At 36.8% G+C, this 18595-nt stretch overlaps 2 protein-coding genes and 1 pseudogene across 11 annotated transcripts in view; 1 reads left to right on the forward strand and 2 right to left on the reverse strand.

Annotated features, from left to right (window-relative positions):
* The window catches only part of EFCAB7 (EF-hand calcium binding domain 7), a 48604-nt gene extending 43426 nt beyond the window's left edge, over positions 1-5178 (reverse strand). The window contains exons 1-2 of one of the 4 annotated variants that reach the window (XM_017541546.2): positions 4886-5178; positions 2748-2935 (exon numbers count right to left, since the gene is read on the reverse strand). In XM_017541546.2, coding sequence (XP_017397035.1) covers positions 2748-2934 — 187 coding nt within the window. In that variant the 5' untranslated portion in view covers position 2935; positions 4886-5178. Of the gene's footprint in view, positions 1-2747; positions 2936-4690; positions 4785-4885 lie in introns of those variants that run through there. The other 3 variants (XM_037743112.1, XM_037743114.1, XM_037743113.1) reach the window with 3 other exon arrangements.
* A 44-nt stretch (positions 5179-5222) lies between these two features.
* LOC108313244 (integrin subunit beta 3 binding protein) overlaps positions 5223-18595 on the forward strand; it is an 87254-nt gene continuing 73881 nt past the window's right edge. For 3 of the 7 annotated variants that reach the window (XM_037743115.1, XM_037743116.1, XM_037743118.1), the window contains exon 1: positions 5246-5409. In XM_037743115.1, the coding sequence (XP_037599043.1) occupies positions 5294-5409 (116 nt within the window). In that variant the 5' untranslated portion in view covers positions 5246-5293. Of the gene's footprint in view, positions 5410-18595 lie in introns of all 7 variants that reach the window. The other 4 variants (XM_017541549.2, XM_017541551.2, XR_005202335.1 and 1 more) reach the window with 2 other exon arrangements.
* On the reverse strand, positions 12779-13591 carry LOC108313245 (annotated as a pseudogene).

Genomic DNA, 18595 nt, shown 5'->3' on the forward strand with positions numbered 1-18595 from the left:
TTTTGAGATGGTGTCTCACTCTGCCGCCCAGGCTGGAGTGCAGTGGCACAATCTCGGCTCACTACAACCTCCGCCTCCCAGATTCAAGCGATTCTCCAGCCTCAACCTCCTGAGTAGCTGGGACTACAGGCGCGTGCCACCACGCCCGGCTAATTTTTTGTATTTTTAGTAGAGACAGGGTTTCATCATGTTAGCCAGGATGGTCTCTATCTCCTGACCTCGTGATCCGCCTGGCTTGCCCTCCCAAAGTGCTGGGATTACAGGCATGAGTCACCGCACCCGGCTCACATTTTCTTTATCCATTCATCTGCTGATGGACTTTCACACTGCTTCCAAATTTTGGCTATTGTGAATAGTGCTGCAGTAAACATGGGAGTGCAGCTATCTCTTCACTATACTGATTTCCTTTCTCTTGGATATATATCAAGTAGTAGAATTGCTAGATAGTATGGTAGCTGTATTTTTAGTTTTTTGAGGAACCTCCCAACTGTTCTCCATAGTGGTTGTACTACTAATTTACATTCCTACCAACAGTGTATGAGGGTTCCCTTTTCTCCACATCCTTGCCAGCATTTGAAGCTGTAATTTGAAGGTCAAAAGTCCACATGAAAGAAAATTATATTTTCTGTCTAGTTTTGAGAAAAAGGGTATGTAACTTTTTCTTGCAAGTGGTAGCTTAGTATGTGCTTGCTGCTATCTTTAGTAACAAAGAAAATACTGTTTTAAAAAATGTACTGGTAATTAGAAAAGAAAAATTTCTCAGAATAAAATTAATTATGCCAAAACACATACTCAGTAAGTAGATATCCTCATATCTAAGAAATTGATACAATCTATTTCCTACTAAATTTAATCTCCAGGTTTAGAATGAGTTGGATCTAATTATTGAGTTTGATGACAGTAAAAATATTACATAGCTGTAGATGTTTAAATTTTGACACCATGATATGGATCTTTTTGCCAGGGTTCACTTTTAAAGTTCTGACATGAGTCTATAATGCCTGTATTATTTATAAATTGCCAAAAATGAAGTTAGAGCTATGGTAATGCTACTGTTTCATCTGACCTTAAAATGGAAATGCACATGTCATATTGTATAAGTGGCAGAAGGATATAGAAGAAAGACATAGAAATAAGAAACAGCTCTGGTTCATATTACTCCTTTTTTTAAAAATAGGTTATCTAAAATCAATTATTACAATGTTAACAGAGTATTCTACCCTAAAGCCAAAAGTGTATATAACACTGAAGAGATAAACACTGCATTGTTATCCTACCAGATAATTTCATAAGATTGATAGCACCTTTACATACACATTGATTCACAAACTAAATGTCATAGTAGTGGAAGGCATGTTAAACTTTTAAACTTAGGAGATTCCTTATCTTAGTATATTTTCAAAACAGTAACAAAAAAAAAAAAACCCTCAGATATTTTAGAAATAATGGCAAATTAGAAGTAATTTTAATTTATTGGCTGGGCATGGTGGGTGGCTCACACCTGTAATCCCAGCACTTTGGGAGGCCGAGGCGGGCAGATCACCTGAGGTCAGGAACTTGAGACTAGCCTGGCCAACATGGCAAAACCCTGTCTCTAGTAAAAATACAAAAATTAGCTGGGCATGGTGGCATGTGCCTGTAATCCCAGCTACCCAGGAGGCTGAGGCATTAGCAGGAGAATTGCTGGAACCCAGGAGGCAGAGGCTGCAGTAAGCCAAGATTGTGCCACTGCACTCCAGCCTGAGCAACAGAGCAAAATTCCATCTCAAAAAAAAAAAAAAAATTATTGATGTCTGCCTAAACATTTAATGTATATGAATTAAACACAAATACTTAAACTTCAAAATAGAACATTTTAGTAATTTTAAAATTATGTAAATTAAAATCAAACATGACTGTAAAAGTCAGTCATGTGCATTTGCATTTAAACTATTTTACAAATAATGCCTTTTATTTAGACATCAAATAAATGTTAATCTTGTCAATTCTAATATTCCTCAAAATACATTTCCTCAAATAGAGATCTTATTGCATACAAACTCAAGACACTGCTGCAAAAATATGTCAGGGTTTTGGTTTAAGAAAATTCATTCTAAAATTGGCAAAATAACTCAGTTTCTCTACCCATAATGTTATTAGCCTTGATGAAACTGACATGAGTAGTCAGTGTTATCTAGTACTGCTATTTACTACTCTCTCATGACTAAAGACCTCCAAGTCATTTGATACTTCTGACAAGGACCAAATTTGGTGGTTTTGGGGACCTTGGTAATGAGAGGAATTTTAAAATATAATAAACGATAGGAGCAATAAAAGACAAAACAAAAAATAAAAAATAAAAAACCCCAAACTCAATTCTCTTTTAAAAGTTCACTTATCGCTCAATACTTCACTTTTTTAGACATTCAACCCATTTTTACATAACCTTTACACTTTCCTCAAATCATATTAGTGACTTAGAGGCCAAAAGTATTTCAATTTTATTATGATAAATCTTAAAGCACCAAAATGAGAATTAAAAATATCTTAAGCAAGTAGTAATTGACAGAAGCTTTCAATTACCCATCTAGCTGGTATAAACATTGAAAGTTTTATTTTGAAGTTCCTAGAACATGTAACTATATAAAATGACATAATAGCTTACTGTAGTTCCATTGCTCAAGCTTCACTAAGAAACTGCAATGATTCAATTTTAGTCTTTCTGACCTAATAAAAAGGCAAAAGAGTTAAAATTTTTAAAGATTTACCTAAGTAAAGTTGATCTTTAGAAACAATGTTTTCCAAGCTGCTTTTGAAGACAGTTAAGTAGGCAGCTCTACAATTCATATAAAATATTTCCTCTTCAGTTTGTGGAAATTTCTTTGTTTGAGGACTTTCTGAAGGTGTTGATTTCTGACTGGAGAAAGCAGCATCGCTTCCTGGACTGATCGCCATTCTATTGGAAAATAATTTAAAAATTTGTCAATGTGAATCACTAAAATGCAAATGTCACCATGTCTTTTAAATATAGGGAGAAGAATCAAGATTTCATAAGTAGAAGAAAAAGATGAAAATTTATAACATACATATGAAAAAATCAAGATATTAAAAGTTTCATATGTGGAAGAAAAAGATGAATATTATAGTTTGTATATGGATGTATTATCATGTATTAAACAAGAATAAGCCCTGCCAGTTGATTTCTAATTTTAGATATATACATATGTATATATACATTGTTCAAGTATGTGATAATAGCCAAAAGAACAAAGACATAACATATGCGAAAGAAGAATCACTGAACAAAGGAAAAGCACACATCTATTTTCTCAAAATAAGAAAGTCAGATGCGACTCTTCATCAGGTTTTTAAGAAAAGCAAATCAGTTAACACATGTGAAGTATACACAATACTGCCTGGCATATAATAAGTGCTAAATAAACTTCAGATAATGGAAAACTCCACAATAATGAGAATTTGGATGTGAGTGGTAGTTGACATCCATCTTCCACAACACAATCAACAAGATCATTTCATTAACATCTCAATAATGCAGCCCCACATTTCAAATAGCTAAATTTTAAAAATCCCATTTATAGCATTATCATAGTTTTACTGTGTTCCTTTATTAATAATAATTAATATATTGGGATTTATATAGCACCTCTGTACATAAGAGCTTAAAGAACTGTCATATCTTGTCTTATCCCTATTACAGTGGTCAGGTATTTTTTGTCCATTTTACAGATGAGGAAATTGAGGGGTAGCAATGTCACCCAGCCAGCAGTAAGTGGCAAAAAGCCGTAAATTTCACTAACAGTTTCTTCTTTGTTAATGTGGATATAGGTTTACTGAACAATGGTTACTATGGGGTACTAAATTGTACTGGTGGTCTAACAGCTTCCAACATTACTCTACCCAGCTTTGACTTCTAAAAATACACTCCAACATGATAAATTGAACATTTCAAGTTCAACAATAAGATGACACAGATAGGGTCCCCTTCAGGACTCATTGGATTCCTACTCGGGAGGCCTAAATCACTTGCATCTTTTTGAATTATATAGATCTTTTACACTTGGGAAAGAAAGATAATAATCGGTTATCATGGATGAAGTACCCTATTTATAATACACAGGCCGCCTGCCTGACACTTTCATATTACACCAGATTTAGAAGGACCCCACAGGGATGCGGTGTCACAGTCTGGTTACTGCAAATTGGTATTACTATAATTAAGCATCAGAGTTTTAAACACATATGCGTGCATGCATCTCCTCACAAACGTGAAAGAAAACTGTTTTAAGAAGGAAGGGAGAATAAATTTCACTTTGCAATAAGCAATTTTTAAATGTAAGTATTTTTTAGGATCATCTCCAAATATTCTTTCCCAATAAGGCAACTCCCTCACGTGGAAATCCCAACGCAGAAATATGCCAGAATTTTATTCTTTTCCTTTCTGTAATAAGAGACCAAACTGAAGCTTAAATAAACATATAATTGCACCCCCCAGGCTTGGAAACCTCCTTTTTTAAAAACTCCAGCCCGAGACTGAGACAGGGGCCTAGAGAGTACATTGCAGCAAACGGCTTCATAAATAACAAGCCACACAACAGCAAGAAAAATAAACTGTTCACAAGCGCCTAAGGCTTCTACAGGGCCAAGTGAAAACAGAAAGCCATCCCGTTACCATCCCTACTCAGTGAAATACCTTTGCAGGTAATCTCGGGTACCATCTCTCTATTTTTGTATTCCTCTGGAAATAAAACCGCATTTATATGTACATTTTAGGTACACACATAGACCAAATGTTTATTACAGAGAAGTAAACAAAGCAGGCGAAGGAGGAGCCGCACAGAGAGGGACAAAGGGAATGAAGAGACAGAGACAGCGAGCTGTTTGCTACCTAATTCCAGCTCACAAACGAATAAACACAGCCAACTCCCTTACGCGATTCCGCGATCCTCTCACCGCAGCTGGACGATCTCGGCCTTTCTCTAATCACCATGGCAACTGCACCTCACTGCCACCGGAAATAAGATGCAGAGCCCTTCCCCAAACGATCCGGCTAGAAATCTACGAAGCGCTGATCCAGGGCGAACAGAGACAGCTGTGTTGCTCGTCTATCGCGGGTGTGGCATAGCACGAGTAGTGAGAGAGGTTGCTCTGTTACACCCATTAGGAACTGGATGCTGTCCTGGGCCTAGACTTCTCGCCCGCTCCTTTGCTCGCGCACACCCGGATCCTTCGTCGCGGGGAGTGTGTTTCCGCCGGGCCGCGGTGGGCGTGACACAGGGTACAGCGCGCGCTTTTCATGCCTCTGGCGTTTCCTTTGGCGGATTTTCTGTTCTCAGAAGCTGCTGGGTTCGTTTATTCAGCCGCAGTGGTGCTTCCCCGAATCTCAAAATGCCGTAGGTATCTCCTTCCCAGATATTGCTATTTTGGGGGCCCCTCTGCAAGAAGATTAGATATTATGTGGCCCAATAGCCTTTCTTTTTTTCCTGTTTTTTTTGGATTATAAACTTGTCTCCTGTTGACCAACAGTTCACCTTGTTTGGGACCCCCAACTCCACTCTACGTCCCCTCCAGGAGTACTCATGCAATAGTCCTCCTTCACTTTTCTGTTACTACAATGCTTTTAACAGATTTTGTAAACTTTCGGCTGTATTTAGGTGATGTCTAACTTGAAACAACATAAATGAGGTTAATACACAGAGGATGGGACAGAGTAGATGAATACACGCCTTCGTAGTTTGTCAGTCTCTTGCCTCGTTTAATGTGGCGCGTTCATGTAAACTCGTGGGAGAACTCATGGACTGGGTCTAGATACCTGGATTCCAGTTACTGTTGGGCAAGTCACGTATCGACTCTGGGCTTCAGTTTTCTTACTTATACAAATAAGTTTGTACTGCATGATTAAATTTCCATCCATCGCCAATAATCGGATTATTGAGAATGAACATAGTGGGAATAGGCATTGTGCTAGATAATATTTATCTGGTTTTCCTATCCTTCATCCATCCTATATTGAGATGTATAAAATAGCTACTACCCTATAGAAACAAAATAATTAAATAATTTGGCGGGGGGCGGGAGTGGAGTGGAGTGGATATCAAACACCTGTAATTTATCCCTGGCTGCCCTTGTCCTCAGGCTGATTTACGTACTCCCTCTAGTGTAACCTATTCCTTAGTTTATTTCAGGATTAAAATGCAAATTAATACAGCTAGGGAAATATTTGTATGAAATAGGAATTGACATGAAAGTGGAAAGCTGTACAGAAATGATAACCTATATTTATTGAATCTTGAATTACCATGTGGGTGCTGTGTTAAGCAGTTTACGTTTTTTCATTGAATCCTAAAAGACTTTAGGCGAGAGGGGCTGCTATTAGCTTTACAGATAAACCCATCACTTAATATGGCGTTCAACACAGCTACCAATAAATGCATGTTTTACTGATGCCCTTAAAGGTTATGGATTATTAAGGAGGTTTTCCTTTCCCTAGAATTAAGCAAAGAGACTTGTCTCCTTACTGTTGCATTAGAAAAATCATCTAGTTCTCACATTTAAACAAAGCTGCAAAGATAATATCTCTCTCACTCACACTCTCTCTCTCTCTCCCTCCCTCCCTTCCCACCCCTCTCCCTCTCTCCCTCTCCAAGAACACAGTGAAAACAAACGTGTATTTGCCAAACAAATGGTAATACCTCTGAACTGTATATAGGAGAGTGGGGAAACCAAAAAACCATGAAAAGTGGAACTTTTTTTTCTTTTTTTGAGATTGAGTCTCACTCTGTTACCCAGGCTGGAGTGCAGTGGCACAATCTCGGCTAACTGCAACCTCTACTCCCCCAGGCTCAAGCGGTTCTCCTGCCTCAGCCTCCTGAGTAGCTGGGATTACAGGCACCTGCCACTGTGCCCAGCTCATTTTTGTGTTTTTAGTAGAGTTGGGGTTTCATCATCTTGGTTAGGCTGGTGTTGAACTCCTGACCTTGTGATCCACCTGCCTTGGCCTCCCAAAGTGCTGGGATTACAGGTGTGAGCCACCGTGGCCAGCCAGTGGATTCATTTTTAAGTGATGTTGAAATGGTGACTATTGGTATGTACTTGGAAGACTAAATGTGTAATACAACTTATAGGAAGGTGTGATCTGTCTTTGTTCTAATTTCTTAGAACCTTGAGAGGAAAAAACTTCAATACAGAAATGAGTAGTTGTGGAAATATATATGGTTCAAATAGATCTAAAATAAATAAGAATCAGCAAATGTTCCGTGACAATAAAGTGGATGGATGAATCTTAACATAATGAGAATAACCAATTTGTATAAGACTACATCTGTTATCCTTATAAAGCTTAAGAACAAGCAAAAATAACCTACTTGTGGTTATGTATGCATATGATAAGATTATTGTTAAAAGGCAGAGAAATGATAAATACCAAAATTCAGTTTAATAGATGCCTTTTGAGGGAAGCAAATAGATGCATGTATACCCAGTCATATTGGTAATGATCTAGTTCTTAAATTGTGTGGTGAGTTTATGGGTGCTTCTTTTCTTATGTTTTATAACTTGCACAGCTTACATTTACTTACTACTATATATCATGTACTACTTAAAATATTTTTTAAAAGAATTTAGAGATTACCTATATTAAGTCCTCACAAGTGTAGCTTTCTGTGCCTTCTCTTTGATCCTTTGGAGAAAACAGATGAATTAGAGAAATGCTGCTGTTGGTTTCATTAAGCTAATCATTTTCTCATCCAATCTTGTTCCTCTTTCTATGTACATTATAAAATTAGTGGCACAGTCATTTCTCTGTGTTGAAACCTTCACTTTTTAAAGATTTGAAGTAGAAAAATCATGGACTTTGGAGTAAGACAAACCAGGATTTGAATCTTTTTTTTTTTATTTTTTTTATTTATTTATTTTTTTTTTTTTTGAGACGGAGTTTCGCTCTTGTTACCCAGGCTGGAGTGCAATGGCGCGATCTCGGCTCACCGCAACCTCCGCCTCCTGGGTTCAGGCAATTCTCCTGCCTCAGCCTCCTGAGTAGCTGGGATTACAGGCACGCGCCACCATGCCCAGCTAATTTTTGTATATTTTTTTTAGTAGAGACAGGGTTTCACCATGTTGACCAGGATGGTCTCGATCTCTTGACCTCGTGATCCACCCGCCTCGGCCTCCCAAAGTGCTGGGATTACAAGGATTTGAATCTTGAGTCTGTTAACCAGCTGTTTGCTACTTAGTGTCCTCATTGATAAAATAGTTGCTCAAAAAATATTTATTAATTGATAAAGTTGCAATTTTGAAAAGATTTCATTCTATATAGACAGATTTCACACCACGTTTATATTTGCATAACACTGAAGTCAAACATGACTTTTTAGTAGTTCTTGTTATAAGTAATCAAATCTCATTCTAGACTTTTTCTTCTTCTCCCTTTTCCTTTCTAAAGCTTCCTTTAAAAAGTACCATTTGCTTAGTCTTTCTAATTAGTGTACATCATTATGCTAGTTCAGCCAAGGATACTGTCTCTGAGAGTTAACTTTGTTGTGTTCCAAGCTATGACTGAACTAAAGCTATAAATGTGGAATAGCATTAGTGTTGTAGAAAACAATTCGTACCAGTAACAGAGTGAGGTCCATTCTGCTAATGTATTTATAAAGTGAGAGTTTTCTGAGAGAACTTTAAAATATACTATATTTTCCAAGATAAGGGAAAATGAATATAAGCATATTCTGGATCTGCTAATCTACTGTATTGTGTCTATATGCCGTAATCATGCTGATGCTAATGCTAGGTACAATGATTTTTATTTTATGGATTGACTGTAAAGAAACAAGTGGGTGAAATGATATGTCAGGCCAAGTAAAAGTTAACCATTAAATAAGCATCTTTTGAATTATAGTGGATATTCAAAGTTGTGTAATTTCTTTTATAAATAATGTGTCTTGCATTTTAAAAGAAGATTGGTGAAATTGTTAGTATTCGATGTAAGAAAAATGTGAAATTTAAATGCAATTTTTTCCTGCTTGTGAAAGTCAATAAAGTCTAAGAGAGGAAGGTATAATAGAGCCTTTTTGGCTGAGCATGGTGACTTTCACCTGTTTATTTAGTGTATGATTTTTTCACTTCATAATAGTGTGAAAGCAATATGCATTCAGTAGAAACTGTACTTCAAGTGCCCGTACAATCATTCTGTTCGTTACCTTCAGTATAGTATTCAATAAATTACCTGAGATATTCAACACTTTATTTTAAAAGAGATTTTGGGTTATATGATTTACACAACTATAAGTTAATTTAAGAGCTCTCAGCACATTTAAACTATAATGTTCAGTAGGTTAAATGCGTGAAATGCATTTTCAACTAATGTTTTCAATTTACAATGGGTTTGTTGTAACATAATCCTGTTGTAAGTCAAGGAACATCTATATATTGTTTTGCCTGCAACTTCTTAAAACGGCAGGAATGTTTAAAGCAAAAATTAAACACTACAATGGGATCATATGTACATATAATATGTACGATGCCAGTGGTACAAAGCACACAGGGAGTTGACTATAATGTTACAAGATTCTTACGTTTTACATGAAGAAGTACTGTATTATTATAACTAGATAGACTGTGATATGTTAAAAAGGCATATTGTAATCCCCAGAGTAACCTCTGAAAAGCTGAAGAGGCTTACCTAAAAAACAAATAGAGGAATTGAAATGGTATATTTTAAAAGAAGGGGGGTAAAAAAGAACAAAGGAACAAAAAAACAGATGGGACAAATAGAAAACAACTATCTAAATGGTAGACTCAACCAGATAATTACATCAAGCTTAAGTGCCGTAAAGATGTCAATGAAAAAGGTCGAGAATATTATCAGGCTAGATTTTTTTTTTTTTTTAAAGGAAGTCCTAACTTTTTACTGTCTATAAAAAAAAAAAAAAAAAAAAAAAATTGGGGGAAAATAGTCTAATAGGAGAGAAAACAAATGATCAATATCCAGAATGAAAGGGCAAATTGTGCTCAGATGAAAGAGAACACGAACTATGAATATCCAAAATGAATGAGCAGAATAGCACTAAAGATACATACTATAGATATTAAAAGAGATAATATCATTAAAGCCTTTATTCCAATAAACTTGGGAACTTATACAAAATTGATAAATTATTTGAAAAATACAACTTAACACAATGGCATAAGATGTAATAGAAAATCTGCATAATTAAGAAAATAGAAGTTTTTACTAAGAATCTTCCCACAAAGACCCAGACAATTTTATTGGTTAATTGTAACAAGAACACACCCATTCATGAGAAAATAAAACCCTCCGCAAACTAAGAATAGAAGGGAACTTGTCATTTCTTTGAAAAACCTATAGATAATATATTTAGTATTGAACACTTTTTCTAAGATTAGGAACAAGGCAAGAATGTGCCCTCTCATCACTTTTATTCAACAAAGGACACACATAAAAACACCAACAAATGTTAAAAAGGAAAATGTAGGGCCAGGCCTGGTGGCTCATGCCTGTAATCCCATCACTTTGGGAGGTGAAGACAGGCAGATTGCTTGAGCCCAGTAGTTCAAGACTAGCCAGGGCAACATGGCAAAAGCCTGTCTCTACAAAAAAAATACAAAAATTAACCAGGTGTAATGGTATATGCCTGTAGTCCCAGCTACTTGGGAGTCTGAGGCAGATGGATCACTTGAGCTGAGGAGGTCAAGGCTGCAGTCACTTGCATTCCAGTCTGGATGACTCTGTCTCAAAACAAACAAAAACAACAACAAAGAAAGGGAAAAAGTAAAATTAATAATTCAACAATGATATCATGTATGAAGAAAATCCTAAAAAGTCTACAACACAATTTTTAGAACTATTTAGCATGGATGTAGGACACAAAATCAGTGTATAAAGATCAACATATTTCTTTTTTTTTTTTAATTGCATTTTAGGTTTTGGGGTACATGTGAAGAACATGCAAGATTGTTGCATAGGTCCACACGTGGCAGTGTGATTTGCTGCCTTCCTCCCCATCACCTATATCTGGCATTTTTCCCCATGCTATCTCTCCCCAACTCCCCACCCCCCGCAGTCCCTCCCCTATTTCCCCCCAACAGACCCCAGAGTGTAGTGCTCCCCTCCCTGTGTCCATGTGTTCTCATTGTTCAACACCCGCCTATGAGTGAGAACATGCGGTGTTTGATCTGCTCTTCTGTCAGTTTGCTGAGACTGATGGCTTCCAGATTCATCCATGTCCCTACAAAGGACACAAACTCATCGTTTTTGATAGCTGCATAATATTCCATGGTGTATATGTGCCACATTTTCCCTGTCCAGTCTATCATCAATGGGCATTTGGGTTGGTTCCAGGTCTTTGCTATTGTAAACAGTGCTGCAATGAACATTCGTGTGCATGTGTCCTTATAGTAGAACGATTTATAATCCTTTGGATATATACCCAGTAATGGGATTGCTGGGTCAAATGGAATTTCTATTTCTAGGTCCTTGAGAAATCACCACACTGTCTTCCACAATGGTTGAACTAATTTACACTCCCACCAACAGTGTAAAAGTGTTCCTATTTCTCCACATCCTCACCAGCATCTGTTGTCTCCAGATTTTTTAATGATCGCCATTCTAACTGGCGTGAGATGGTATCTCAATGTAGTTTTGATTTGCATTTCTCTGATGACCAGTGATGATGAGCATTTTTTCATATGTTTGTTGGCCTCATGTATGTCTTCCTTTGTGAAGTATCTGTTCATATCCTTTGCCCACTTTTGAATGGGCTTGTTTTTTTCTTGTAAATCTGTTTTAGTTCTTTGTAAATTCTGGGTATCAGCCCTTTGTCAGTTAGGTAAACTGCAAAAATTTTTCCCATTCTGTTGGTTGCCGATTCACTCTAATGACTGTTTCTTTTGCCATGCAGAAGCTGTCGAGTTTGATTAGGTCCCATTTGTCTATTTTGGCTTTTGTTGCCAACGCTTTTGGTGTTTTTGGTCATGAAGTCCTTGCCTACGCCTATGTCCTGAATGGTTTTGCTTAGATTTTCTTCTAGGGTTTTTATGGTGTTAGGTCTTATGTTTAAGTCTTTAATCCATCTGGAGTTAATTTTAGTGTAAGGTGTCAGGAAGGGGTCCAGTTTCTGCTTTCTGCACATGGCTAGCCAGTTTTCCCAACACCATTTATTAAACAGGGAATCCTTTCCCCATTGCTTGTTTTTGTCAGGCTTGTCAAAGATCAGATGGCTGTAGATACATTGTATTGCCTCCAAGGCCTCTGTTCTGTTCCATTGGTCTATGTCTCTGTTTAGATCAACATATTTCTATATTTGAGCAATAAACACCTGGAAATTGAAGTTTAATATTTTTCATTTATGATTACATAAAAATGCATATAATAATTTAGCTTAAGACATGCAAGACCTCTACAGTGAAAATTACAAAATGTTTCTTAGAGAAATTAAAGATGAAGATAAATAAGAGTATTAGTAAATGATAAATGAGATATTATTAAAGTGTTAGTTCTCACCAATGTTTAGATTTAAGGCAGTCCTTGTCATAATCCTAACCAACATTTCTTTTTAAGTTTTGCTTTTTTTATTTCTACTTTTTAAAATGGATCTTTTTTTTTTAAATGTTCAGTGGATGAAAACTTTTATATTAGTATTTGGTATTATCTTTATCTTTTCTGCTTTATATTTCATTTTTCATGTAATCTAATTTTTCTTCTTTTTACTTTTTTTGGGGATGATCATTTATACCTAATCTAATTGTTTTTATTTTTTAATTTTTATTTTTCACGCTGAAGTTTTATTTAAAACTTAAAAGAAATGTTCCCCCAAAATGCTGGTGAATAAAGTAAAAGGATATGATACAGTGCTCTCTTCCTATGTGTTAGCCAGCCTATCCAAGGACAGGGTAATATACAGTACTTAGTGCTGGTAGAATTTCACAGTAGTTTAGTGTTAAAGATTATCTCTGCCTAGATTATGAAGAGATTCTCAGTGTATGATGATTAGCTCTGGGTTTACACCTTACTGGGAATGAACAAGAGCCCCTGCTCCTTAGCCATAGCCAAATCCCTTGGGCCCAAAGTTCTTTGCATAGCATCCTTTACAATAGATTTCACCTTCTTTTTCAGTCAGATATGTTGATTCCAGACTCTTCCCACACTTTGCACATCGGAAACAGTTTTTGTGCCAGGGCTTTCCAGCTCCAATTGTCTTCTCGGCAGCATATACAGAATCCCCACATCTGGAACACTTCTCAGCACCTCCGTATTTCTGAGCAAATTTAGAAATGTTTGGATTTGTTGTAGGCCTTTGAGGCTGAACACTCTGGCTTGATGCCCAGCTTCTCGGCACTGTCCGTGTTAAGCGTGCCAGCGCCCTGGTCGTAACCATAGCCTTTTGGCCCATACTTCTTTCCATAACAGGATTTGCAATAAATAAATCTCTTCATCGTCAGTTGCCCCTGTTGTGCTATCTAAATTTTTCCTGCAGAGAAAGCAGCGGTGGAAGCTCCTGCCGTCACGCTGCACCTCTTTTGCGTGGTACGTGGTCCTTCCGCAGACCGCACACTTGTTTCCACCATCTCAGACAGGCATTTTGATTCAGAGGCAAGAGCATGCACCGCAGGCAGAGCCCAGTGAGGCTGGGCTGGAGGGAGGGTCCAAGAGTATATTACAGTATATTCTTGTAACAAACCTGCGCATACACACCATGAGTCTATAAAAAAATAAAAACGAAATTCCTTGTTTTCATTTTTTTATAGACTCAGGGTGTGTATGTGCAGGTTTGTTACAAGAATATATTGCATAATGGTGAGGTGTGGGCTTATAGGTGCCCATCACCCAAATAGTGAACATTGTACCCAATAGATAATTTTTCAACCTTCACCTTCCTCCCATGTTCCCTCCTTTTGAAGTCTTAGTGTCTATAATTTCCCTCTATGTTCATGTGTACCCATTGTTTAGCTTTCACTAATAAATGAAAACGTGGTATTTGCTCGCTCTCTCTCTGTCCCTCCCTCCTCCCTCTCCCTCCTCTCTCTCTTCTTTCTCTTTCTTTCTTTCTTTTTCTTCCTCTCTCCTTCCCTCTCCCTCCCTCTCCCTCCCTCTGTCTCTATCTATCTCTCTCTCTCCCCCCTCTCTCCCTCTCCTCCTCTTCCTCCCTCCCTCCCTTCCTTTCTTTCCTTTCTTAAGGTCTTACTCTGCCTCCAAGCTGGACTGCAGTGGCATGAACATGGCTCACTGCAGCTTTGACCTCCTGGGCTCAAATGATCCTCCTGCCTCAGCCTCCTAAGTAGCTAGGAGGGACTACAGGTGCACACCACCACAATGGCCTAATTTTTTGTAGAGACAAAATCTCACTGTGTGGCCCATGTTGATCTCAAACAGTTCTCGTGCCTTGGCCTCCCACAATGCTGAGATCACAGCTGTGAGCTGCCACACCCAGTTGATACCCTCCCCTCCCCTCTCTTTTTCTTTTTCTCTTTCTCCCTCTCTCTCTTTCTCCCTTTCTTTCATTCTTTCATTCTTGACATGATCTTGCTCTGTTGCCCAGGCTGGAGTGCAGTGGTGCAATCTCAGCTCACCACAACCTCCACCTCCCAGGCGCAGGCGATCCTCCTCAGCATCCTGAGCAGCTGGGACTGCAGACACATGCCACTGTGCCCAGCTTATTTTATTCATTTATTTATTTATTTATTTATTTATTTTTTAGAGGTGGGGCTTTGCCACGTTGCCCAGGCTGGTTTTGAACTTCTGGACTCAAGCAGTTTGCTCAGCACAGCCTCCCAAAGTGTTAGGATTACAGGTGTGAGCCACTGTGCCTGCCCTGATTTTCTGTTTTTGGGTTATTTCACTTAAGATTATTATTTCCAGCTCCATTCATGTTGCTGCAGACAACATGATACCATTCTTTTTTAGGGCTGTGTAGTGTTCCTTGGTGTATATACACACCACATTTCTTTATCCAGTCATCCATTGATGGACACAGGTTGAGTCCTAACTTTACTATTGTGAATAGTGGTGCAATAAATATATAAGCACATTTTTTTTTTTATGTAATGATTTCTTTTCCTTTGGTAGATACCCAGTAGTGGGATTGCTGGGTTGAATGGTAGCTTTATTTTTAGTTCTTCAAGCAAGCATTATATAGAAATTGAAAACTGATTTCAAAATTTGTATGGAAAGGCAAATGACTTGCAGTAGCCAAAACAATTTTGAAAAAAAAGAATGAAGTTGGGGTATGTACACTAACTAAACTTAGCATAAAGTGTTGGTAATGAAATCAATGTGGTTTGGGCATAAGGAGAAATAGATAAATAGAATAGAAAGTCCAGAAATAAACCCACAAAGGTGCCAAAGAAGTTCAATGGGGATAAGAGATTTTCTTCCCAAGTGGTGCTGGAACAGTGGGGGAAAAAAACACACACACACATACATACATTGATCTTCACCTTACACTATGTACAAAAATTAATTTGAGATATATTTTCGTCCTAAATGTAAAAAGTAAAATTTCTGGAGGGAAATATATGAGAATATTGTTACAATCTGGGGTAGGTAAAATTTCATGCAAGACACAGAGAGCAAGAATTACAAAAGAAAAAAATGGTAAATTACACTTCATCTACCTTTTAATCTTTTGCTCATCAAAAGAGACCATTAAAAAAGTAAACTTTTACACAACTGACTGGGAGAAAGCATTTAACAGACATATATTAGACAAAGGATTTATATTTAGGATAACAAAGAACTCTTACTACTCAACAGTAGAAAAACAAAAATATTAAAACAGTGGCCCAAAGATTTGAACAAGTAATTAACAAAAGAAGATACACAAGTGAACAATAGCATGTTGTTAGACATTTTGGCAGTTTCTTATAAAGTTGAATAAATGTGCACCTACCCAATGATCCAGCAGTTCTACTTCTAAATATTTAAGAAAACTGAATGCAATATAGCTAAGGAAAACAAAACAAAACTTATAAAAGATTGTTCTTAGAAGCTTTACTCATCATAGCTAAAAACAAACCAAGTGTCCTCAACAGGAAAACATGGTTTATTACTATGATGGAATATTAATTAAAAACAAATGATCTACTGATGTGCAACAACCAGGGTGAATCACACAATTATGCTGAGTAGAAAAAATAGACACAAGTACATGTTGTATGATTCTAGTTATATGAAATTCTAGAATAGGCAAAAGTAATCTGTTGGAAAAAATGAGTAAAGTAGAGTTGGATATGGTATAGATAATGAAGTTGGATTCAGATATTCCATATTTTGTTAGGGATGTGAGTTTCAAGGATATAGTATGTGTTAAAATTTATGACTATATACTTAATATTTGTACTGATTGCTATATGTAAATTTTACATTTAAAAAATTAGGTAAATATTAAACTTGAGCAAGAGATTTGCTTTCCATAGTAGTATGCGTTGGCACTTCTGAAACTAGTTTTTATGTGTTCTAGGCTTGGTCAAATGAGTAAATGTATTGTGGATGATGGGAGCCAGTTTCTCACCTTTGGATGGGGGAATTTCAGATTCGTTGACTTGGCATTGGAGATGTCAGTATGAAATCATAGTTTTAAAAAATATACATATTAAAGATAGAGGTAGATTGAAATGTTTTTGTGTGTGTGATGTGTGTTCCAGTTCTGTCCTCTGAGAGAGACTAAGCAATGACATAAATAACAGTGAACACATTTAGTGCCCAGATTTTGGTGTCTAAATACCATTGTCCACTAAAAAGAGCTAAGTCTCATTGGAGAAAAAGCTGATTCCAAAGCTGGTGCAGAGAAAATTTTGTGTGTGTGCTGGAAAGTAAGGAAGTGCTCAAAGAGTTATGGGTACATAGATTAAACAGGAGCCAGGGTGAAGGGGGAGAACGGTCACATTGCCAAATCTGGGACAATTAAACATCAAAATGAATAATGATAGGAATGGCTTAAAATCCATTAACATAAAAATCTATGACACTGTAGTGATATAAATGAATAAAGAAAGGAGAAGAGAACGCCTTTTATTGGAACATAATGCTAACTATTAAATATAAAACAAATGATCATTTGTGGCTCTTTATAAAATTTCTTATTACTACATTGGAGAAAACTGGAAGGTAATGTCTTAATGGTTAAAATTTATGTCACTGATATTACAATACATCAACATCAAGTGCCTCAAGTTATGCTCTCACAAGGATGCAACATCACTTCTGTGATATTTATGCTAAATATGCATAACCTAATCATAGGGAAATATCAGACCCAAATTGAGGGATAGTCTACAAAAATAAAAATGGCCTATAGTCTTGAAAAATGTCCAGGTAAAGGGAAGCAAAAGGTTGTGAAACTGTTCTAGAGGGAGACAGCCAAATGCAATGAGGGATCCAGGACTGGAACCTAGACTTGGGTGGGCAGTTGCTATAAAGGACATTATTAGGACAAGTGATAAAATTTGACTACAGACTGTTAATAATGTATTGATGATAATTTCGTAATTTTGATCATTGTGTTAATGAAATTGTTCTTAGCAAAACACATGGAGATATTTATGAGTAAGGGTGTACTCTCTCCAAGTTCTCAATGGTTTAGAAAAATAAACATATATAATAAATATATGTGTATAGAGAGAATGATAAAGAACATGAGACAAAATGTAAACAAGTAGTAAATCTGGGAAAATGACAATTTTTACTCTTGGAACTTGTTTAAAGTTTATAATTACAGAAAAATTAAGTTACCCCAAAATGTATTGAATTGTTTAAAAAATTAGTGGATGGTTTAAACAGTAGATTAGGTACAACTGAGTAAGGAATTAGATAATTGAAAGATAAATCTGAAGAAATTGCCCAAAAGGCAGCTTCGAGAACAATGAAATGAAAGAGAAGTTTAGGGATGTGAAAGATAGAACAAGAAAGTCTAAAATAATTTCTTAATAAAGTCTCAGAAAGGTAGAATGAAGGAGAGGCAGTATTTGAAGAAATACAGCTCAGCTTTTTTTTCAGAACTGATAAGACACAAATAAACATAAAAGAAGACTACCTTAGAGATAACACTGTGCTATATTGTCTGGGACCTTTTTTTAAAAAAAAAAACAAAAACAGGGTTTTGCTCTGTAGCCCAGGCTGGGAGTGCAGTGGCGTAATCATGGCTCACTGCAGCCTTGACCTCCCGGACTCAAGTGATTTTCCCACCTCATCCTCCCAAGTCATGAGACCACAGGCATGCCCCACCACACCTGGCTAATTTTTGTGGAGTTAGGATCTTCCTATATTGCCCAGGCTGGTCTCAGTCTCAAGAGATCCACCCACCTCAGCCTCCCAAAATGTTGGGATTACAGATGAAACCCATGCGCCAGGCTATGTATTTAAACCACCTTAATATGATTGATGGAAATACCTTTTTTTAAAAAAAACAAAAAGGTGTTATCTAGGAAATTTTGAACCAAAATTATTTAAGTCCACAAAATTGGAGCATCATAGAAAATTGAAGGAACTAAATATATTCTTGAATTTGAGATTGGTGTTTCAAACTAAAAAATAAATACAATTAATTAAATCATTAATTTATATAACACTTGTATGCCAATCACTGTA

This window comes from Cebus imitator, unplaced genomic scaffold (genome assembly GCF_001604975.1).
Source record: "Cebus imitator isolate Cc_AM_T3 unplaced genomic scaffold, Cebus_imitator-1.0 Scaffold135, whole genome shotgun sequence".
In the NCBI taxonomy this organism is placed as follows: domain Eukaryota; kingdom Metazoa; phylum Chordata; class Mammalia; order Primates; family Cebidae; genus Cebus; species Cebus imitator.